The 25,570-nt window shown below is 35.9% G+C and overlaps 1 protein-coding gene across 2 annotated transcripts in view; it reads left to right on the top strand.

Annotated features, from left to right (window-relative positions):
• htr4.L (5-hydroxytryptamine (serotonin) receptor 4, G protein-coupled L homeolog) overlaps positions 1–25,570 on the top strand; it is a 233,178-nt gene that overhangs the window by 149,890 nt on the left and 57,718 nt on the right. For both annotated transcript variants that reach the window (XM_041586219.1, XM_041586218.1), the window contains exons 5-6: positions 13,348–13,501; positions 17,082–17,650. In XM_041586219.1, the coding sequence (XP_041442153.1) occupies positions 13,348–13,501; positions 17,082–17,650 (723 nt within the window). The remainder of the gene's footprint in view (positions 1–13,347; positions 13,502–17,081; positions 17,651–25,570) is intronic.

Genomic DNA, 25,570 nt, shown 5'->3' on the forward strand with positions numbered 1-25,570 from the left:
GTGGGAAGTAGGGAAGCACATTGCTAAACGAGCATTCAGCAATCATTCAATTATTCAACATTTAATAAATCTATCAAAGAAACTGAATTTAAAAAAAAATGGTGAATAGATGTTTTAAAATGATAAGAAAATGTACCTTTAATAAATCCCCATGTGATTAATTCCAAATGGTCCCTTTGATATAAAAGCTCCATAACATTGAACCGACTGAATATTTATTAAAAATAGCTGCATGTGTAAAAATTGAATAGAAGGTGGGAAAAATGTTGCATAAATAAGTCTTTGGGAGGTGCTTAGTGGGTAGCATTTGTCTGTCTGTTTGGATGTTATAAGCTTACATGCCACTTGTTACTATTTTGCCCATCTATATGAACACTGCACACAAAATAAAAGTAAAACCATGAGGGTTACTTTGAGGGTACCAAAATGGTGCACTAGGTAGCATTTAACTGGCTTACTGCTGTGGAAGCAAAGCAAAGGGACACTGAGACATATATGAATGAGGTATTAACTAAATAACAGAAAGGACTCAATTACTCATCTTAAATAACGTCAAATATCTTAATAATGAACACCACGCCTCAATCTAAAATGCCCCCTTTATAATGTTTACATTAAAAAAAATACTTCCTTTTCCATTCACCTTACAGCACTTGGGGGGGCCAAATGTTAGTGATTGTATTGACTTTCCTGAAACCCCAGGACGGTGCTCCTATCAGCAGAGAACTGCACCGGCCCAGGGTTATTCCAATGAGCACCACAGAGCGATCCTCTTCTGTTTTCTTCTTCCATCCATTATCTGGAAACCCATTATCCAATTTTGTTAAAATCATTCCCTTTTCTCTGTATTAATAATACAGTACCTTGTACCTTGTCCAAACTAAGAAATATTACAAAATGTGCCTATTGGGTTTATTTAATGTTTACATTTTTTTCAGTATGAAGAAATTACAGAAAAATCTGTTATCTAGAAACCCCAGGTCCAGAGCATTCTGGACAAAAGGTCCAATACCTGTGCAGGTTTAAATGTCACTATAGAATAAGGATTAAACTGAATACATTTACATTTGAATGATTTAAATGTCCATCTCTATAAAACAAATTTAAAAACACAGAATGGAAAAACCACATGGTCACAGCAACAATATCTGGATGAATATCAACCAGATATCTGTTGGCATGTTTTAAAATCCAGTTGGGTAAAGAGGTAGTCCTCTATGGACTACCATAAAATCTTCTCATTTGGCAACCCCGCCATAAGAGCAGATTTATTCATATATGGCCAGATTTATACAAAGCCATATACAAAGCCATTTGGAGTTTGGATTAAGAATTACATGCCTAAAGAGATTTATATTCCAGCTTTTCATTATCTGTTTTTTGTTTGGCCCTGAGAGACACATTGGTAAATGCAAATATTCTCTTAGTTTTTAACAACATCATAAAGAAAAAATTAGGGTGCAAAGTGCAAAAAAAATGCATAATCTGCATGTTTCTGTTCTCAGTTCTCTGTTTTGAAGGACAGAGACCTGTGGCCATCCCCATGAATACAACTCCACTTCTCACCACATAACCATCCCATAATCTGCATGTTGTTCAGACACACAAGTTATGGAGCAGCATTGAATGAAGCCCACAAAAGGGCCCAGTTGCAGGTGGTATGGCAGGACTGGCCTGCGCTGCACCTCACTATACAGATGGCAGAAGTGCTTTCGGTATGAGCTCTGTATGAGCACTAAGGGGTGTACTCATGTGCCCCTTAATGCTCTTGCACTTCTGTTATAGTAAATTACCCAGTTGGGTAAAGAGGTAGTCCTCTATGGACTACCATAAGATCTTCTGATTTGGCAACCCTGCCATAAGAGCAGATTTATTCATATATGGCCAGATTTACCTAAACCAGAGACAACTATTCAGTGCAATATTATGCAGTACTCAGAATTATCATAATAATACAACAGTATAAAAAAAAAAAAAAACTGAACTTCCAACCATTTCTCTAAATCCCCTTTTCTTATTTTCTCTGGTTTATCTATGAAATGAAATTCTACTCTCAACCATCCAGCATTTTGATATATTACTGTTTATTAAAACTACATAGAAGTATAATTTTAATTAGTTATGTGTATTCATGGAAACATGAAGCAAATCGCAAATGAGCAAGATATTCAAATATATTTCAATTTCATGCAAAAAACACCTCAAATTGCTAATGCTTTTTTATTTATGTCATTGCTTTTTTGGTTGAAGACATTGTAAAATAAATGTGAGTTACACAATATCACAAGAAAGGTTTCAAGAATGCTCTTGGAGAAGAATTGGGATAAAGGACCAGATTATATTTAACTACAAGTACATTTTGGAAATCAAACAATTGAACAGAATTGCCTACAGGATAAACATAATCATTTCATTGTAGCTTGTGAGAATGAGAGAATCCATCAAAAGTCTGTAGAATTACCATTATCAGGAATCTGGAAAATCTAAAGAAACTGAAGTAGTTAAAACGATTATACTGAAAGCAAGGGGATGCAGATCAAACTAACAACGAGTACTTGCAGTTTTCTTTTTCCATTTTCACATTCTCTTTGAATCACAATAGAAAACATATACAAAGCCATTTGGAGTTTGGATTAAGAATTACATGCTTAAAGAGATTTATATTCCAGCGTTTCATTATCTGTTTTTTGTTGTTATTTGGCCCTGAGAGACACATTGGTAAATGCAAATTTTCTCTTAGTTTTTAACAACATCATAAAGAAAATATTAGGGTGCAAAGTGCAAAAAAAATTGCATAATCTGCCATTTTTTGCCCTTTGCACGATGCCTTCAACTTTATTTGACTTGTTGCATGTTTCTGTTCTCAGTTCTCTGTTTTGAAGGATAGAGACCTGTGGCCATCCCCATGAATACAACTCCACTTCTCACCACATAACTATCCCATAATCTGCATGTTGTTCAGACACACAAGTTATGGAGCAGCATTGAATGAAGCCCACAAAAGGGCCCAGTTGCAGGTGGTATGGCAGGACTGGCCTGCGCTGCACCTCACTATACAGATGGCAGAAGCGCTTTCTGTATGAGCTCTGTATGAGCACTAAGGGGTGCACTCTTGTGCCCCTTAATGATCTTGCACTTCCGTTATAGTAAATTACCCATATTAATTTTTAAAGATAATTAGGGGACCGGACTAATGCTAATGGTAAAGTAAATGGGAAGAGCTACCCACTCATTCTTATCTGTCAGCCACCTAAAGTTTTTTTGGTTAGTTTGTCACAAATCTGACCATAGATCCATAAAAAGATGTGAACCTAGAAAGTATTTAGTGTCCCCATCCAGTAGAGGATGAAAAAATTGCAAATTTTATAGTTTGTGCCAATGAATAGTCTAGGTAATATACCTTGCTACATAAGTTATTTTATGTCAAAAGATTAAGCCACCTTTAAGCAGCCCTTAGAAATGCACTATGGACAAGTAAAATCTGTAAAATATTACATTGCAAAATATAAATCTTTGTTCTTATTGATGCGTTTCATTGCAATTACAAATTCTATAACATTTTCCCTTATGATGCCTCCTTGTACACTAAGCAAACAATAGAGGCACCTTTAATGGCATGCAGACTACCATGTGGAATACAAAAATACAAATCTAGTTTTTTAGAAATTCCAATGTAAGGCCAATAAGGAAGGTTCATTATCCAACCAATGATGTTACCAGCTGTAAGCAGGGCCGCCATCAGGGGGGGACAGGGGAGAGAGTTGTAGGGGGCCCGAGGGTAAGGGTGGCCCGGCCACGCCACACTTACTTGATTAGCCGGGGCCCCAATCTTTCTGAGAGCTGCTGACTTCAGGAAGGCATGGACGTTTAAGGGGCCCTGGACACCAATTTAGGCCACCAATTTTTTTTTCTCATGTGGGGTCCTAGCCACCATATTTTTTAATGGGGGGGGCCCTGGCCACAAATGTTTTTTTTATGGGGGGCCCTGACCACCAATATCTTTTTATTTTTTATTAACATGTGGGAACCCTAGCCACCAATATTTTTTTGTTTTTTTACTGTGTCGTGGGGGGCGGACCTGTAGGTGGGGCTTGCAGTGGGCGCAGCCCAGGGGACCCAGGAAATTTTGTCGTATGGGGCCCTGCGATTTCTGATGGTGGTCCTGGCTGTAAGTCTCCCTTTAGAGTAGACTTCTGACTATCATAGAGGTTTCTTGTGAAGTTTGCAACTTGATTTCGAGCATAAGCCGAGTTTTTCAGCATCCAAAATGTGCTGAAAAAGTCTACCTCGGCTTATACTCGGGTCAGCGGGCAGTAGCTGAGATTGCAGTCACTTTTAATCATTCCTATACCAACAGTTTACTTGGGGAGAGACTGCAATATCCCACAATGCCCTCTGTTGGTTATATGAAAGAATAACAGTGCGCCCTCTGTTGGTTATATGAAAGAATAACAGTGACTGCAATATCACACAGCGCCATCTGTTGGTTATATGAAAGAATAACAGTGACTGCAATATCACACAGCACCCTCTGTTGTTTATATGAAAGAATAACAGTGCGCCCTCTGTTGGTTATATGAAAGAATAACAGTGACTGCAAAATCACACAGTGCCATCTGTTGGTTATATGAAAGAATAGCAGTGCGCCCTCTGTTGGTTATATTAAAGAATAACAGTGACTGCAATATCACACTGCGTCCTCTGTTGGTTATATGAAGGATTAACAGTGCACACAGCGCCCTCTGTTGGTTATACGAAAGATTAACAGTGACTGCAATATCACACAGCCCCCTCTGTTGGTTATATGAAAGAATAACAGTGCCTGCAATATCACACAGCGCCCTCTGTTGGTTATATGAAGGATTAACAGTGATGGCAATATCACACAGCGCCCTCTGTTGGTTATATGAAAGAATAACAGTGCGCCCTCTGTTGGTTATATGAAAGAATAACAGTGTGCCCTCTGTTGGTTATATGAAAGAATAACAGTGACTGCAAAATCACACAGTGCCATCTGTTGGTTATATGAAAGAATAACAGTGCGCCCTCTGTTGGTTATATGAAAGATTAACAGTGACTGCAATATCACACAGCGCCCTCTGTTGGTTATATGAAAGAATAACAGTGCGCCCTTTGTTGGGTATATGAAAGAATAACTGTGACTGCAATATCACACAGCGCCCTCTGTTGGTTATATTAAAGAATAACAGTGACTGCAATTTCACATTGCGCCCTCTGTTGGTTATATGAAGGATTAACAGTGATGGCAATATCACACAGCGATAACAAACAAGGGAAAGTTGTGCTCACCACTATTTTTTAAAACCATTAGGCGGGGGTGCAATGAGGGTGTGACCACAAAATACATATAGTCAACTACAAGAGGTCCTCTGCACTCAACTCATTATCAATATATTTAAGACAGAGACATTTTGTGCATACTGCTACTAAAAAATGCCTTACCCTTTAAACAACACAGGGATTGTTTGTCCATATATTGCAATATATTTAAGCTGGCCAACTACGTCAAAGTCATCCCATATCTGTCTCTGTCTTAAATATATTGATAATGGGTTGAGTGCAGAGGACCTCTTGTAGTTGAATATCACACAGCGCCCTCTGTTGGTTATATGAAAGAATAACAGTGACTGCAATATCACACAGAGCTCTCTGTTGGTTATACAAAAGATTAACAGTGATGGCAATATCACACAACACCCTCTGCACATGGTAGTGGGACAGTGGAACAATGCACACAGTAATCCATTTGGCAATTCTCTGTCACCATCAACTTTGCAAAGAAGTCCGGTTGATCGCTGGGGGGTTCGCTTTGGCAGAATGTGCGCTGCTGGGAGACAGGGTTGTAGTTGTGTCTAGTCTTATACTAGAGTCAATAAGTTTTCCTAGTTTTCGTAGGTAAAATAAGGTACCTCGGCTTATACTCGGGTCGGCTTATACTCGAGTATATACGGTAGTTACAAATATTGTCAAGTTTTCAAGAAATGCAGCAACTAACCTAACTTAGTGAATGCCAGTGTGGGGCCCGTATCCCATTGGGCCAGTCCAACCCTTACATTATTAACCGAAGCGTTGGCTTAAAAGTAAGTGGTTGCATTTAATAGGTAAACAATGTGTCTCCTTCATTTCTTGGACTGTAAGCTTTACACACAGCATCAACATACACACATATTTTATATATTACAAAATTTGTTTATTTGTGTAACCAGATGCAATTACATTTCAGTGCAGGTGCAATATGAAATACTGTTTATTGGCAGGATGTCATTCTGTTGGTAAAAGCATGCTTACTGTAGCTATTCAGCCATTGTCTAGGCCCCCTGCTGTCTGTAGATAATAGCATTAACAACTAGAATTATGTCTTCATTCATATATTGTTCCGCTGAAATGTAATTTCTTTGTAAGTCCTTGTCACAGGCCCTCTGTTATCTAAATAATGCATGACTTCATTCATACATATACTGTACATAGATAGCCTGAAATGGGATTTATCTGGAAGCACAATGCATGAAATCTTTGTCTAGTATTAGTTAGTACTAATATAATTTACTTTATTTGCCTGTTCTGTACACTGACCCTGATTTGCCTGTTTAATATCCTGAACCCTATCATCAAACTGTGGGGCTGACCAACCTATAGACACAATCTGGAGTTCCGTTAGGGTAAGATTTAACATTAGCACAAATGTGTTTTTCTAAATAATAATAATAATAATAATTATTATTATTATTATTATTATTATTATTATTATTATTATTATTATTACAGGGTAACTTATACAACAATATTTTCATATATAACCAACTTGGACTTAAAGCCAAAAAGTCTGCAAACCCCACTAAAGGGACTTTATTTCTGTAACCATTTCCACTGAACAGCCTTACTGCTTTTTAATATAATTGTTATCCACAGACTGCAGACTACTGCTGGGAAGCCTCAATTAAATATAGGATTTGTGTGTTTGTATGAGGACAGCTGCAAAATGCTAGGGAAATAAAACATATTCTAGCGTTCTCTAACAACAGTCTACAATTATAATACATTAATATTATGAAGGAGAACATCTGCCTTTGGTTCTGGGTCTGTACCACATTTATTTTTAGAGCCAGTAATCCTAAAGCAAAGGATTCTTTACAGTGCCTTAATCTAAAAGACATGATTTCCGTGTCATTATTAGCACAGTGGGGGAAGCAATTCTTTTCTTCCAACTTTGTAGTTTCTGTTGACTATTAGCTGGGAAAAGGTTCTGTTCCTTTTAGTGCAATGGCACATAGACCATTTTTGGAGTTTTGCCAACTGAAGATTTAACTCTGCAATAGTGCGATTGCCCCATTGCACTCTAGGTAAGTCTAATGAAGGCCAGTAGTAGGGAATTTTTGCACGATTCTCATTGGTGAAAACAACTGTACACACATTTTGTAGAGAAATGTACAAATAACACCTGTATTAGCATTTTCTAGCTATTAATCTATGAAGCAGGACAATAGGAAGCAACATCAGGTTATTTGGCGTTGTGATTTAATAGGAACATGTTAAATATGTTAAAACACAGTGGTGAACAAGCCAAAAAAGTGCACCCTAATGAGTAATATATAATGCCGAATGCTCATTTGAAAACATTAAACATCAAATACCATATTTTGTAATTAAGTCATGTGTATTATATATGTTCTATGATATGTCCTATGTTGACGTATATACCATTTAAATTTAAAAAGAGAAAAGCATGCCTTGCTCCATCTCATTGCACAGAAAGGTAATATTACCCAAACCCCACCCCTGTTTCAGATGACAACACAATATCCAGGTCCTTCGCCCCAGACCAACTCAAGGAGGCAGAAAATAGAAGTGCCAAATGGAATGTGACCCGAGGAATCAATATAAAATTAAAGGAGCATTTGTAACAGGGCCTTTCTCTCCTTTTCTATCTCTCCTTAATCTCAATCCATTATGGGAAGTGTAGGTGTATGGCAGAATGGGTATGTGGAGAAACACCCAAATTTAAAACTGCAGTAACAGAAATTTCATTGTGTCTACTGATACTTCACAGTGCACATTACATTGACCAGAAACCTAGAAACCAGAAACCAAGCCTGGAATCGACCTACAGATGAAACAATAGTTTGTTTGAGCCTCTGCACTGTTTCTGCTTGTGCACGTTTCACCTCTGCCAATGTTTTTGTAGATGTGTTTTGAAAGTATATGCACACACTTAATGGATTTATGAAAAAATAGCTGTACACTGGTATGTTTCTACTCAGGAGCACTATTTGCTGTGGAAATGTGGCTCTGGCCTCTGGTTGCCCCCTGTGGCCTAGATGAATGATATTTAAAAGAGACATATGTATTGCAGGGAAAGTGTTGCATTCCTGTTCTGAGAGTGGCACTTTGCAGGGTTATTTGTCTAATGGATTACGCCTTCACTTGTGATATCCTACAGTCCTGCAGTACATAACACAGTGGGGCATTTTATACAGGATGCCAATAAAAAAAACGTCTGTATAAAATTACATTTCAAAATGGCTATTACTGGAAACAGCAATGTTTGCTAGCTTTCTCAGTATGTTAGGTTTTATCTAGGTGTCCTCTCCTGTTTTGGCTGTGTTCCAGCCTGTTTTTTTTAGCTAGAATGACTATGGAGCCTGCATCTTCTGACCCAGTGTGTTTTATTTCTGCCTTCAAGTGGCATGGTGTTACAGAGGTCAGCATTATTGTCTTCTAGCGGCTGTCTGGATGCACTTCCAACAAAGGCATTATCTCTATGAAGTATATATGACACTCAATCATTTAAATAAAAATTAGAGGCAGGCTAATCGGCTAATGAGTGTAGTGTGTATGCCTGTGATCAGTGTTTTGATTAAGGTTCAATGAGTCTCTCGGAAATAATTCACAGACCACACTTAGTACACTAAGCATGCTTTATTTCCAATAAGATTAGAAGACACTTCTTAATCAGCAGTACAATCAGTAACATACACCTGCTTAACCAGAAATACAATCAATAACATAATCAAGAATACATCACCATTTGAGTCAGCATCATCATCTGCACCAAGAGACTGAGAGATCCCATTTCAGTCGTAGAGAGGTCTCAAGCAGGAATCAAGAGCCCTGGGCAGCACGCGTGTTTACTCCACAGGAGAGATCTAGGCTGAAAAAATGGGGATCCTCAGTTTTATATGCTCTAATAAACACTGAGCTCATACATTAAACCTCTTGGTTAACAACAGATCTTGCTTCAACAGATCTTGCTTCCCAATGCGCTCACCAGGAGCTGGCCAGGCTTCTAACAAGCACATCCAAAGCAGAGATCTTATCATACTTTATTTGAGTACATATTCTGAATAAAGGAAGTTCTCATGAGAACTTCCAGAAGTCATAAACATATTAGGAACTAATAGGAGTCATAAATATATTAGGCCATTGAGAAATTAAGTTCAATAGTTCTCCTACAAAGCTGTATTATACAAGATATTGGGTTTAAGAGTTCTTTCCTACAAAGCTGCCAAATACAAGATATTTCTATCAGAGTATTACCCCGAGCCACCATTGTATATATAAAAAGCTCAACAAAAAACTCTCTCATTACAGTTGGAAACTGAAAAAAGGGTGCAAAAGTTGCTTCATTTCTAATAACCTAAAGCAACAATGCTACATGTCTAACGGCCTACAGCAATTAATTAGCAGTAGCGATGAGCAAAATTGTTCTCCAGGTTTGGATCTCTTTATGAAAATGTTCACTGTGAAAACACGCCAATAGACTCTAATGAATTGTGCTCTGAAAAGAGTTGCCACAAAAACAATGACAAATTATGACAACCCCAGTGACTTCAATGCCTTTCATGAATTTTCGGCAAAACAAAACAGATTCACTCAACAACACTAATTGCAGGTCACATTTACTTGTCAGCAATTTTAAACCAAACATCTGCTAGATTTCAGTGGGTTGCTAGACCTGGGCAAACATTGTGCCTTTTATATATTACCCCTTAATATTGTAAGTCTGGCCATCAGTAGCTAATTGTCAGTAGCTAATTGTCTTGTTTACAGGGTCCTTCGGATTTCCTCGCTGATCGATATCTGATCAAAAACTGCTCTTAGTAGGATTATATCAATTAATTTTTTGGGGGTTTTGGGTCCCTTTAACTGACATTGTTGCCTTATATGTCTTATATGTTATATGTAGTCTGTCTACCAAATTAACTAAACTTGTCTTTATAAACAAGCCCCTGGTTATAAATCTTTGCAAAGTAGCATCTGTTACACCAAGACATTTTAATTCTGTTGTAAGATTTAAACCTTAAAAAGCCTCTTACCAAAATAACACATGAACTATTTTAATAGATCTATAAAATAGATAAAAGATCTATAAAGAGCTATAGATATGCTTTGTGCTTTTATATGGCATCAGAACTTCTCGTGACTTTAGTGCTTGGTGATGTGATTTGTCTTGCATGACATACAGTATTATCCCCCGTGTTGAAAATTATGAGGATATTACAAGTTAGGGCAGGGCCCTCTTTACCTCTAGTATCAGTTATTGGTTGTAGTTTTTAGGTAATCTGTATGTTCGATGTATACACCAATGTTATTGTACAGGGAATATGGGGAATATGTTGGCACTTATAAATGTGTATTATTATTATTATTGTTAATAATAATTAATAGTCACTAGCCTGTATGAAAGCACTAAGCCTTTGGTCTTGTGTTTTTGCATGGCCATGGAACTCTTTGGACTGATTATTATATCTTTATATTTTACAATAGGGTGTACATTACTCCCTACATAATAGATGTTAGTAGTTGTAACAGCCAGCTAAATATATAATAATTAAAACAGACACTAAAAATTGACATTCATGGAAATCAGCATCAAATACATGTATTGAAATAGGTCTGAGAAAAAACATGTAAGAGCTAGTGTTAGCTGTGAATCCTTTACTGTACAAGGAATGTAAAAGCAATATTTTCTTAACTCACAGTGAGGAAAAAACTGTTTGTCACATACAAAAATAGGTGGTTGGAAAATGACGATTCCTGTACTGGTCAATGAGTGCTTACAATTGCCTAAGCTTTCAGTATGAGTTAATTTCACTCTCCAGGTATAAGCTTTCTAAGAAAAATACATTAATGTGTCCCTGTACAAAGTAAAATGGATTACGCAGTGGTAAGCCCACGAGTTTTGAGCAGCTCATATACAGTTACATTCTACTCACTTAAGAACTGCTCTTTTAAATAAACACCTTTTATCCTCTTTTTATGAAGCATTACAAAAATAGACACACTTACACACTGAAATGTGCATACAGATCTAAACGTGTCACTGTGGCCATTCCAATGCCATTTATTATACTAAGCCACATTTAAATAAACATTAACTCTTTCCCTTCTAGAAACTGTTTGCATTTGGCGCTATACTTTAAGAGTAAGTGTGAGATATAGATAGTTAGTTAGAGAGATAGTTAGATAGATAGATAGATAGATAGATAGATAGATGATAGATAGATAATAGATAGTTAGAAAGATAGATAGATAGATGATAGATAGATAGATGATAGATAGATAGATAGATAGATAGATAGATAGATAGATAGATAGATAGATAGATAGATAGATGATAGATAGATAGATCGATGATGGATAGATAGATACCGTATATACCCGAGTATAAGCCGAGTTTTTCAGCATCCAAAATGTGCTGAAAAAGTCTACCTCGGCTTATACTCGGGTCAGTGGTACCCGACCCGAGTAGCTGAGATTGCAGTCACTTTTAATCATTTCTATACCAACAGTACACTTGGGGAGAGACTGCAATATCCCACAATGCCCTCTGTTGGTTATATGAAAGAATAACAGTGCGCCCTCTGTTGGTTATATGAAAGAATAACAGTGACTGCAATATCACACAGCGCCATCTGTTGGTTATATGGAAGAATAACAGTGACTGCAATATCACACAGTGCCCTCTGTTGGTTATATGAAAGATTAACAGTGACTGCAATATCACACAGCACCCTCTGTTGGTTATATGAAAGAATAAGTGACTGCAATATCACACAGCGCCCTCTGTTGGTTATATGAAAGAATAACAGTGATTGCAATATCACACAGCGCCCTCTGTTGGTTATACGAAAGATTAACAGTGATGGGAATATCAAACAGCACCTTCTGCACATGGTAGTGGGACAGTGGGACAATGCATACAGTAATCCGTTTGGCAATTCTCTGTCACCATCAACTTTGCAAAGAAGTCCGGTTGATCGCTGGGGGGGGTCGCTTTGGCAGAATGTGCGCTGCTAGGAGACAGGGCTGTAGTTGTGTCTAGGCTTATACTAGAGTCAATAAGTTTTCCCAGTTTTCGTAGGTAAAATTAGGTACATTGGCTTATACTCGGGTCGGCTTATACTCGAGTATATACGGTAGATAGATAGATAGATAGATAGATAGATAAATAGATAAATAGATAGATAGATGATAGATAGATAGATAGATAGATAGATAGATAGATAGATAGATAGATAGATAGATAATGGATAGATAGATGATAGATAGATAGATAGATAGATAGATAGATAGATAGATGATGGATAGATAGATAGATAGATGATAGATAGATAGATAGATAAATAGATAGATAGGGATAGGTGATTTTTTTCGCCTTGTTTCACAGCGGAAATGATGCCCATAGACTTGTAGGCGGTGCGCGTCAAAAAAAATGATACGCGTCAAAAAATGTTTGCAACATATGGATGATGCTCTTTTTTTATTTTTGGAATCTTTTGCTTTAAATCTATATATTGTTACTGTTTGTACCAATTTGTTCTATCCCAGCACTAGTACCAAGGAGTACAATGTGTCTGTCTTTTTATTGGGTGTACTTTTGCACCTATTTTAGCACCTAGCTCTGAAAGTGACTGCTGTAATTCCTGTACTAAATATATGTCCAATATTAATTAAAAGGCATTAAAATGAAACATAAAGAAATTTGGGTTTTTGCTTCAAAATATACAGTACTGTATATCTAAATTGTTGGCCATCAATAAATTAAATGGAAGTTCACCTTTAAAAAATGTAAATTTTGTTATATGGAGTTTAATATGGTCTTCATTTTACCATCTGATATGACCTACAGTACATGGTTGTGTGGGGTTGCCAGCTTGTCAACCCCAATAATCAAGAATCATGTTGACTTTAATATTGATACTATTCTTATCTTTGCCTTATTCTACTGCATGTAAAAGAAAACTACTAATTTGCTTATACTGATAAAAATGTAACTTTGTACAATGTTTATTAATACAGCAACTGAATGCTCTTTTGCTTTTTAAGATACTATGCCATCTGCTGCCAGCCTCTGGTTTACAGAAATAAAATGACTCCCCTCCGAATAGCCCTGATGCTCAGTGGCTGCTGGATTATTCCAACATTTATATCATTCCTCCCGATCATGCAAGGTTGGAACAGCATTGGTATTCTAGACTTGGTAAGTAGAGTAAAACAGATTCAAAAACAAAATATTTTGTTTTTCTTTATCCCTATTTATTCTTATTTGCTCTTGAATCTTGTATTTCCCTTTAGTAATAAAGTCTAAACATACTATCTGAAACCCACTGCTTATATTACTGCAGGATTTTGAGTCCTTCATGGGAGTGGGAATTTGATTAAGATCATTTAAAATGTTGTGATTATCCTATATAATGTACAAAATCCTTCACTTCCATTTTAAGGCTTTCAAGGATGCTGGGATCTATACTTTAACTGCTGAAGGAATACAAGTTAAACATACCTGCACTATATGCATATATAAGATGTTCTAATGCAATCTTTTTCATTTTATTTTCTAATAGTCTCATATGATTTTAAAGTTTATTAAGAAAATCTGTTCATTTTATTGCTGCGGTACTAAAAAGCAAGAACATTGAGAAAAGTAATTTTCTACTAAAGCTTAGCAGAAATATTGGTTATAAATCCGGCTCAAGCCTGACTCATTCCACAGATAGTACCGTTTTAATCACTTTATTGTACTTGCACTATAACTATTCTGTGTGTAAATGCACCGCATTAAGCTGGGTAGGAATTAAATTAAGTGGCATATTCAACTGCTGAAAGAATGAGTCACAGAAAGAAAGACTGCAAAGCTATGAAAATTCTCTAAACCCTTGAAATTATTTTAGTCTACATCATAAAGATCTGTATGAGGAATGGGACCATAGGATAAAGGAATAACATTGCACATCAGTACAAGAGCCAAATATCAAGGTTACGCTTTGAGAGCATCACTGTGGAACTGTCTGCTGTCCTCTCCTTCGTGACTGCTGATGAATTCAGCGAATGAATAAAATAATAGAACAAATTAAGGGCTGTATATTACTTGTTTAAATAAAAGATTATGCCATGCACCTGTGCTGGAGACAGGCAGTATAACAAATTAGCAGATCTATCCTAGTAATATTTAATATTTTTATACTGGCACCAGAGATAAAATGTCTTAAAAACTTATTTTAAGGCAAATATTGTGGCCTTTTTGGATCACCAAGTGGCATAAGTGGAAATGAAAAACAAAAGCATAGGCAAGGTAGTAGCATGGCCCATGTCATGTTAGGCACCAACAGAATTACACTAAACTAAACCTGTTGGGGGGGGGGGAAACACATACAGAGTGGAAACAAAACCATATATTTTCTCTCTCTTCCACTCATTTATTCCCTGTTATCCACTGATATGTGCTTTCTCTCTCCAACCCACTCTTTCACTGATTTCCACTCTCACCAGTTACTACTCACAGAACCATCACTATTCCATAGTCTGTAATCTCACCTCCTCCTACCACACTCTTTTCCACACACTTCTGTGCTCACTCCTTTCTCTAATGGTCTCTCACTACTTATTGTGTTATTTATTAAATTCCAAATCCAAAAAACTCAAAAAATCTTTTTAAGTGTAAAATCCGAACTTTTAGTGTTAAAAAAAATTAATCTTGAAAAATAAAATTTTTCAAGATTTATTATACCCCAAGGATGGAAAAAGTCAGAATCTGAAAATACTCCATCACAGACCTGCCGAGGTTGTATATAAGTTAATGGGAGAGGTCCATATCCTATTTGGAAGTTACTGTGGTCTGCGCTGGAATTAGTCAGAAAATCCGACTATTTCGGACTTTACAGGCAAAAATCCAAAAAATTATGACTTTTTGGGAAAGTCAGAAAAATTGAGTGATTCAGGAACAAAATCGGAAAAAAATAGTACGATTTGGATTTTTGCTAGATTTTATTGATTTTTTACCCAATCTGATTAAATCTTCCTTTTTTCTAAATTAATAAATGTATTAATTTAATAAAAACAATTAATAAATAAGGTCCAATCGTGGGTTCTAATTTGGTCAAACTTTTTTTAGTGAAATAAATTCGGATTTTGATAAATAAAGCCTGGGAGCCTCTCCACTCCAATGGTCTTACTCAATCACATGCCCTACTTCCCTGATACTCTAAGGGGCAGATTTACTAAGCTCGAGTGAATAGTTTGAATGCAAAAAGTATTTTTTTGGGTACTTCGACCATCGAATTGCTCAAATACGATTGAATTTGTTTGAATCGAAAGATTCGAACGATTCCAAGTAAAAATCGTTCGTCTATTCGACCATACGATAATCGAAGTACTGTCTCTTTAAAAAAAACTTTGACTTCATACTGGAAGTACAATGTGTACAATGGGGAGCACTTTTCTAAGTTTTTTTTTGATCGAATAAAAATCATTCTATCGATCGCTTAAAATCATTTGAATCGTTCGAACAATATCTATTCAATCTAACGTTTTACGCTAAAATCCTTTGAATTCGATATTCAAATTTGTAGGATTTTACTTCGAGGGTCGAATTCAAGGGTTTTTTAACCCTCCAAATTCGACCCTTGATAAATCTGCCCCTAACTGTTTCCGAATTACAAAAATAGATATACAATTAATGGAAGCTGGGATGTTTGGTTGAATTTCAGCTGATGGGTCATATGTTGAAAGTTGCTGTTTTTTAAGATAATCCTTCACATGAAAGGACCGATTCACGGTTACAATAGTATTTGAAAAATAAGGGACATGTTTTGTCACATGATCTGGTAACTGTGCTGCACTCCAAGTTAAGTCTGTAACCCATTTAAATAAATCTGTATAAATGCTATTATACATTGCTTATTTGGAAAGTTGTATACAGTAGTATGTCCATGTTTAGTTACATAATTATACTGATTTGTCAGTCTGTTGTACCAAAAATGAGTCAATACCTACAGAGGCTGCATGTTGACTGCTTGAAAAACAGTGAGGAGAGATATTCATTTGCTTGGGAAATATACTTTAATTGTAGTAAGAGATGGGCTCATTTACATCTGCGAGCAAAGTGCAGCTTCATAATGCAGCATTTCCCCCAGAATTGCAGCATTGTTGGGGGTGCTGCCTCTGATGCAATTGCAGGCGATGGGTCAAAATTAATGCAATTGTGCTGGCACTTTGCTGTAAATTGGAAGTCCAGTTGGTTTCATTTCTGGTGTTTGGCTCAACATTGATGTGTGCGCCTGATTTTAAAGACTTAAATGGGTAATGCTAAAAAATATTTTAATTATATATTGTTTCTGTTCCAATATTCTACTATTATTCCTTTTTTGTTGGCATTTTTGTATTCATACTGTTAAAAACTAAAAATAAGGAATATATTTTTTAAAAATGTCTTCACCAAAATTTATATCACCATATAATGAACGAGTACATTTAGCCAATTCCCTGTATAGGCATGTCATAGTTTAAGAGCCAGATCTGGGTATTGGACACGAGCATTTCATTACATGTCAGTCAGAATATCGTTCAGTTACAATTTATACTAAAAACAAGACATACCATTCAGTTATGATTTCATGTTTAGAGGGTGCTGGTTTTCCATCATACTATAGTTATCAAAAAATTTTGAAATCTTACAGCGGCGCACCTGTATTAAACATTCAAGTGTTTATAACAGAATAAATCATTTTCTATGATTAGAGTTGAAATCTGAACGCTGATAACTCTACATTTTCGTTTTTCAGATAGAAACAAGAAAATACAACAAAAGCTCCAATTCAACAAACTGTATATTTATGGTGAACAAGCCCTATGCCATAACATGCTCAGTAGTGGCTTTTTACATTCCTTTCCTCCTCATGGTACTTGCCTACTATCGTATCTATATCACTGCTAGAGAACATGCCAGGCAGATTGGAGTATTGCAAAGAGCAGGAGCCCCAGTAGATCATCGACACCAGCATCCTGATCAACATACCACTCACAGGATGAAGACAGAAACTAAAGCTGCCAAGACCCTCTGCATAATTATGGGCTGTTTCTGCCTTTGTTGGGCCCCATTTTTTATTACCAATGTGGTTGATCCTTTCATAAACTATTCTGTACCAGTGGAGCTGTGGACAGCTTTTCTCTGGTTAGGCTACATCAATTCAGGCTTGAACCCTTTCTTATATGCCTTTTTGAACAAGTCTTTCAGGCGTGCCTTCCTTATCATTTTGTGTTGTGGCGATGAGAAGTATCGAAGGCCTTCCATCTTGGGTCAGACTGTCCCATGTTCTACCACTACTATCAACGGGTCCACTCATGTATTAAGGTGAGTACAAGAATCCTTTTTTGAAAGATTTCTGTGCATATAATACATTATACTGTATAAAATACCACATGATTAAAAACCAGGCAATCTTGAAAGAGGTCCATATAAAAAATTATTTCTATATCTTTACATCAGAAATTGTTCTAAACAATAAATTTAAAGCTAGTAAAAAAAATCTATAGTTTTTAATACAAAATTGGTAAATATAGGAATGCACCTAATGCTGCACACTAGGAAAGTGTAAAATCTGCCAACCCCTAGTTTTGGTGCAGATATATATATATATATATGCTATTATCAATGGTATTTCTTTATAATGATTTAAAGTGATATTTTTCATCTTTGCGCATGGTCAGGTGACCTTTATGGTCAAGGCATAAACAGCACAAGCTGTCAATTAATATAGCATAAGCAAAAAAATGTGTTTAAAAAATCAGATATAAATGTTATGTGAGTATTGCATTATAATTGGACCAGGCACCATTCTGAAATAAGTGAGCATATTAAAGTGACATATTGCTATCTATGAAATACAGTGCAGTGGAGTAAATAATAAAACAAATGAGTTAATGTGGGTAGGCATTGGAATCTAAGGCTGCAATTTGGATTTTTTTTTGCAGAATGCTCAGATCTATAACCTTATGCCACTGGTAGAACAATTAAGGATTAGCAGGATCATTTCAAGAATAATTCCAAAAGTGCACAACCATAGTGACCATAGCTTTGTCTCTTTATTGTTATCAGGGACAGTGGCAAATTCATTTAAAGTTTAATTACTAGTGATGAGCGAATTTATTTGGCATGCGCAAATTTGCGGCGAATTCCCATGATTCGACGCCCGTGAATAAATTTGCGAAACCGCAGTGAAAATTTGCCAGCGTCAAAAAAAATGGACGCCGGGGAATTTTCACCTGTGAATGTGCGGCGGCGTCCAAGAACGGACGCCAGGATCAAACACAGACGCTGGCATCATAAACGAGATGCCGTTTCGCACTTTTTTCAACGTTTTGCGAATTACGTGGGAATTTCACAAATTTTTCCCGTGAACCAAAACGCCCCAAATTCGCCCATCGCTATTAATTACATATTGTGGGAAGAGTATCCAGTGGCTGGGGTATATTCAGGTTTATATTTAACCCAGAAAAGTATATATCTAATGTGTGCGAGTGTGCTTGTGTGTCAAACAGGCCATTTTGCCAAGTATATTTTTTGGCTTTATATCCTGTCCTAATGAAGTCAAATAAAGGTAAAACACAATAGTGATTTAGAGATGTATGAGCTTTCTAATTTTGATTTATAAAGTATATGCCAGTTCCCAAAAACAATAATATACGTGCACACAAGAAAATATGGTAGAATGCACTTCTGGGATATAAACTCCACAATAACAATGGGTCACAACAGTTGTCACCCTTCTTTTGATCCTGACAGCTACTGTATGTGATTTATTTAAAATGATTTACTTGAATAACAAAAACATTCTTGCTAAGGGACTACAGTCTTGCTAATTAACTAGTTGCAACAAAACAGGTTCAAAGGATGCAACTAACCTACAGGGTGAATGAGTAATTAGAATGGAAAAAGAAAAGATAAGATCGACCCAGAGATTTTACCTTGTTTATTGTTTCTGCTAGCTGGCCATTAATTTTCTGGCAATTTGGCTTTGTTTTACAGTGTTTATAACCTAGGCCTATCCTCAGTTCAGCTCAGGAATTATATGATTATTGGTACTGGCGTTCCTCTTGTTTACATATTACTCATTATTTATGGATTGCAGCAATATTTATTTGCTATTGCTGCATTGATGGGATTAGCATATGTACAAGGCAGTAAATCTAAGTTACTTTATTGCTCAGTCAAAAGACACCCAATGATTTGTTTAATTTATACATGTTCTGTTTTCTGGTATTTATTCTGTGACAGTATTGCACAATACTGCCAATCTGTAATGAATTGTACAGCTCCTGCTCATTAGCAGGGCTCGCTTGGTGCCCATAATTTGTCTGTTTAAGTGGTAAGAAAAATGTTTTTTGCAACATCATCAACCATGCTGTTTTGCTAAGTCCTTATCCAAAGTTAATGGGATTCTCTTGGAATGTCACGGGGAATGTTCTTAAGAGATGGATGCACAGTACAAGGACAGCACTTGTGCTGGAACAACTCCTTCTTTAACTATGTCCTGCTTTCATTTTATCACTGCCTGCATCTCTCTCCAAATGAACCAACCACAGCCTTGGTAGACTAAACATGACATTTGGAAACCAAAGGAAATTCCTAAGGGCATTTTTTTTATCTAACAAATTATTTTCCTTAAGCAATAGACAATACTCCCAGGTACTATACCTTACTTTTATATTGCTGGGAAGACAGTCTAGACTAGTCAATGTGTGGGTGATAATATAATGGACAAAGATAAAAATAAGGATTGTAAACATTCCTCTTTCTCATAATGCCCATGTTCAGAGATCCATCACAAAATGATGCAGTAATGATCATTTATTTCATGCACAGTGGGAATAATTAACAAAAGCTGCATTTTGATGAATCTAGGCCATTGTTTTCAAGATAACCACTATGGAACAAGACTAACAGATTTCAATTATGCTGAGAGAAAACAAATCCTACAAAAGCTAGGGAAGAATATTTTCCAGTTAAACATATTTTTCTGCTGTCCCCCTCCTCTTCACTATCTTCACTATCTAATTTTATCTACTTGGTAATTGTCTAAACAATTGGTTATGTGGTAACTGTCAACAATATTATAGTATAGAGTTGTTTCAGTTCTGGGTCTGGAAAAACTATGAAAGACATTGGCATATTGGGGTAATATTGGGGGTAATTGTGTTATGTCATCAATATATTTAGAATGAACATTTTTCTTTTGGGTATTGTATGTTTGGTACTGTCTGTTTGTATCGCCTTCTTACTTTTTTTCACGACAAGAGAAGTATTTTTTATTGGAGCCTAATAGTTCCCCTTATTTCTACTGACAGTCATGACTTCCTTTATTTATCTTGCTGTGTATTATAAAGTAAAAGAAAACAACCTTTACTTTTTTAATCTACTGCAAAAGTGTCTTAGTAATCAAAATGTTTAAAATAGTGCTGTGCTACCCTTGCGTGTGAATTCCATATGTAAACTCTCAATAATCCATTTATTAAAAATGAATAGAATGATTTTACAATATTTTTTTACAACCCTCTAGACTTGGTAACATCCAATAAAGTAATTCGGACTAATTTTACATAACAGAATTATGAACAATGAGATTTTCAACACAGCAAATTACCCACAGCAATGAATCAGATCAAAAATCATTACTCAGCCACAAAATATGTGGTGATATTGTATAGCTATTACCCCAGAATCATGATACAGTGATCACAAACAAGAGAAAAGTGGAGCAGGAAGGTGACATTTTTGGGATGAGGAGATACCCCCCATAAAATGTAGTGCAAAAAAATAAAGCTCTAAAACAAAAGTTCATTAATTAGGGAATAAGAATATAGAGTGAAATGACATCCACAGAAACAAGGGCGAAATACAGGAGGTGGAAGATACAAACAGACCTGGGCCAACCTGGCTAGGTTCCCTAGGCAACCTGGCTGGCCACTTCGCCCCTCCCCAACACATACGCAAAGACAAACGTGTTGTGACGCATGGGGGAGGAGCTCGCACAGATGAACATTGGTGACAAGCGCCTTTGACAAACGGCTGTAGGGGAACAAGGGCCCTGACCGAGGGTATGCAAAAGATCTTAACAATAGAATTTTAGATTTAAAATTTTTTTTAAATCTTCAAAATTTTATTTTTATTTGAATGTTTATCAAGACAATTTGTTGTAGGACCAAGCCAGAATTTTCTGCTACATTCTCCATGTGTCATGGTAAATCTCAAAGAAACGTTTATCACCAAACATAGAAAAAAATAAATGAATGAAGATAAATATATCTAATATAGATTTATAAGGGAATGGAAATAAAGCTGGCTTCATTTAGATGAGTCTCAGAGAGCTCTAACCTATACTCCCTCAGACTTAATTAGCTAAACATTGATTTATAAACTGTGTGATGTTACATTTATATTAATCTTGGAAATTCTCTGGATCTTTTTTAGGCTTTAAAGAGTGTGTCTTTACAAATTTAGATACAATTAACTGACAAGCTAATTTAGCACTTTTGTTAGCCCCTATAATATATTTTTTAAAGAAAATGGAACAATTGGTTGTTTCACTATTGGAGGGGTAAAGTAAATGTGTCTTTAGTTTAAGGAGAATTAATTTTATTAGGGATAGTAATGTATTTTTTTTTTTCAAACTATTTTTACTAAACAGATTTTTTTTGTTTAAGAATACAGATTGTTCAGTGTTGACATCATATATCATTATCATATATCACAGTTTATTTACATATGAATCACATTGTAACACAAGAATATAACATAACATAACATAGTAAGTAAGGTTGAAAAAAGACATGTCCATCGAGTTCAACCTTTTTTTTTTTTTTTTTTTTTAAACTACCTATCTGCCAGTTGATCCAGAGGAAGGCAAAAAAAAAAACATCTGAAGCCTCTCCAATTTGCCTTAGAGGGGGAAAAATTCCTTCCTGACTCCAAAATGGCAATCGGACTAGTCCCTGGATCAACTTGGACTATGAGCTATTTCCCATAACCCTGTATTCCCTTACTTGCTAAAAAGCTATCCAACCCCTTCTTAAAGCTATCTAATGTATCAGCCTGTACAACTGATTCAGGGAGAGAATTCCACATCTTCACAGCTCTCACTGTAAAAAACCCCTTCCCAATATTTAGGCGGAACCTCTTTTCTTCTAATCGGAATGGGTGACCTTGAGTCAGCTGGAAAGACCTAGTTGTAAATAAAGCATTAGAGAGATTATTATATGATCCCCTCATATATTTACACATAGTCATCATATCACCTATTAATCGCCTCTTCTCCAGCGTGAACATCCCCAATTTGGCCAGTCTTTCCTCATAGCTAAGATTTTCCATACCTATCACCAGCTTAGTTGCCCTTCTCTGTACCCTCTCTAATACAATAATGTCCTGTTTGAGTGATACAGACCAAAACTGTACAGCATATTCTAGATGGGGCCTTACAAGTGCTCTATACAGTGGAAGAATGACCCCCTCCTCCCTTGACTCTATGCCCCTTTTAATACAGCTCAAGACCTTATTTGCCCTTGATGCTGCCGACTGGCATTGCTTTCTACAGCCAAGTTTATCATCTACTAGGACTCCAAAGTCCTTTTCCATTATGGATTTGCCTAGTGCAGTCCCATTAAGGGTATACAGTAAGTGGCTTGGATATTTTTACATCCCAGGTGCATGACTTTACATTTATCAACATTGAATCTCATTTGCCACTTAGCTGCCCAGATTGCCAGTTTGTCAAGATCCTGTTGCAAAGATGCCACATCCTGGATGGAATTAATTGGGCTGGATAATTTTGTGTCATCTGCAAACACTGACACATTACTTACAACACCCTCCCCCTAAGTCATTAATGAACAAGTTAAATACATATAATTGTCTCCTATTGAAATATATTCACACTATGATTCAGTTACTTTACTGTCTTGTAGCCTTCTGTGGCCCTTTCAGTAAATTGTGAAAATAGTATCACTGGGCATAACATACACACCACTGGGGTCAGTTTAATCGGTAGTCAACCAACAAGTAAATTTCTGTACTGTTGGGAGGAAGTTGGAGCACCCAGAAGTTTGTACCATTCAAGTTTTTTTCAAAATTGGAAATCATTCCAGTTGTGAGTTGATTTGAGTTCTTTCAAGGTCTAAAAACACTCGACCTTTGATAAATAAGCCCCTAACTCAACTAAAAAAAAATTAAACCTTGAATAAACCCAATAGGATTTTTTTGCCCCAGTAAGGTTCAATGATATGTTAGTTGGGATCAAGTAAAGCACACGGTACTGTTTTATTACTACAGAGAAAAAGGAAATAGTTTTTAAAAACTATTTTTGATTAAAACGGAGTCAATGGGAGATGGCCTTCATGTAATTCAGAGCTTTTCTGGATAGCAGGTTTTTTCTGATAACTGAACCCATAACTGTATATATATATATATATATATATATATATATATATATATATATATATATATATATATATATATATATATATATATATATATACACACGTATATATATTTATATATTTAGCATTTTATAGTAATTTTGTATATTGATTATGCAACAATAACTGTGATTATTTAAAAGAAAAAAAACTCATGCAGCATATACATTAGCATTATATATTGTTGTGACCTATATTACATACCACCAATAAACTCCAACTTTGAGAAAGTATGTCATAAACCTGCAAAGTTGATACTCTGCTTGTAATACAATGCAACCAATCAGCAGGTACCGTTTATTAGTCAGCTTTTTGCTGATAGGTTGCTGTAAATAACAAGACCTGAGCCAATTTAGCCTACTTTATTACACAGCCACGAAAGTACTGTTCGAGTTGACTTTAGTCATAGGGGAGGCCCATTTATTAAAGGTCAAATTTTAGTAGCATTAGACCTTTTTGTAACCACCATAAAACTCTATAGGGGGAATTTAATATGCTTCGTTAGCGCAAAAAAGTTCACAAAGAATCTTGAAAGTTTTACAAATGTAGTGTATGCAATGAAAACGTTGTAATGAAAAAGTTGTTAAGTTTGCTCCAAAAGTTTACTCCACCTTCAAGCAGGTGTTAAAGGTTCGCAATGCACATTTAAGATTCGCAATGCAATAAAAGCCTAATGAAGAATATTACATTGCGACATGCAATTTCTATTTTCAAATTTGTTCTCTTTGCGAATATTATTACATTTCCCTGATTTCTCTAAAATCACAAATGCTATGAAAATTATTAAAAGATCTGAATATAATATCTGTAAAACCTGAAAAATTTGAGTCATTCAGATAATTACTAGCGATAAAAAAACAGAAAACCTCTAAAGGTCTGAATGGCTATAAAAAAAAATCCAATAGTGCAGTGCTCATTGAACTCTATGGGACCTTGACTGCTTTAAATTTTGTATTAGAGTTTTTCATGGGTTAATTTCCATGTTCATTTCTTAACTATTATGAATATTATCAATTTCCCCTTAATTTGCTATGACAAAAAAAATACTTTTCTTTTCATGTCTCATCTTTTTTAAAAAGTGATTTATTTAAATCTATTTGTGGAATGGTTCCATTTTAAGGTCCCCTGGCTGCATAATGATATGTTTAGTCATGTAAGGAGGAGGATCGCCATTTTGCAATCACTTTTAAAAGCAAAACCGCACTGACAGATACATTCTGCTAAAATCAGAGATTAGTACCTCGTGCTTTCTGTACCATTGCTGTAAAAGCTGTAACCTGTGTGGGAGTGAAGGACTGCTTTTTTCTCTTCCATAATCAGAAGCGTTTCGCTGATTTCTCTCATCTTAGTCTTTCACAGCAGGGTGCACAAATGCCACAGCATCTTGCACAGTTCAATCCTTCCCCGTAGCTGTGGGAAATCAGCAGCTTCTAAATAGTAATACTTGTTTGGTGTATAATGGCAGTGAAATATGTAGCTGCTGGGATAAAAACCTGCTATAAATTAAATCCACATTTTACACTTTGTGATTATGGTTTACAATTCCCATGTATAGGTCTGTTGCTTTTTAACAATGTTATAGCAGGAACTGAATGTGACAGCACAACACCATCCTGATAGCATTTCATTTCTTATAAATACTTATACATACAGTACAAGAAAAAATAATTTTGCATTTTGATAGCTCAAATGTTTAGCTCTACATATGCCATTTACTAAGTATATGGAATGTCTTGTTGATGAATAATACATCAAGTGAAAGGACTAGAAACCCTGGTAGGTTGTTCTGACTTGATTTAAAGGA

Source organism: Xenopus laevis, chromosome 3L (genome assembly GCF_017654675.1).
Source record: "Xenopus laevis strain J_2021 chromosome 3L, Xenopus_laevis_v10.1, whole genome shotgun sequence".
NCBI classification, from domain to species: Eukaryota; Metazoa; Chordata; class Amphibia; order Anura; family Pipidae; genus Xenopus; species Xenopus laevis.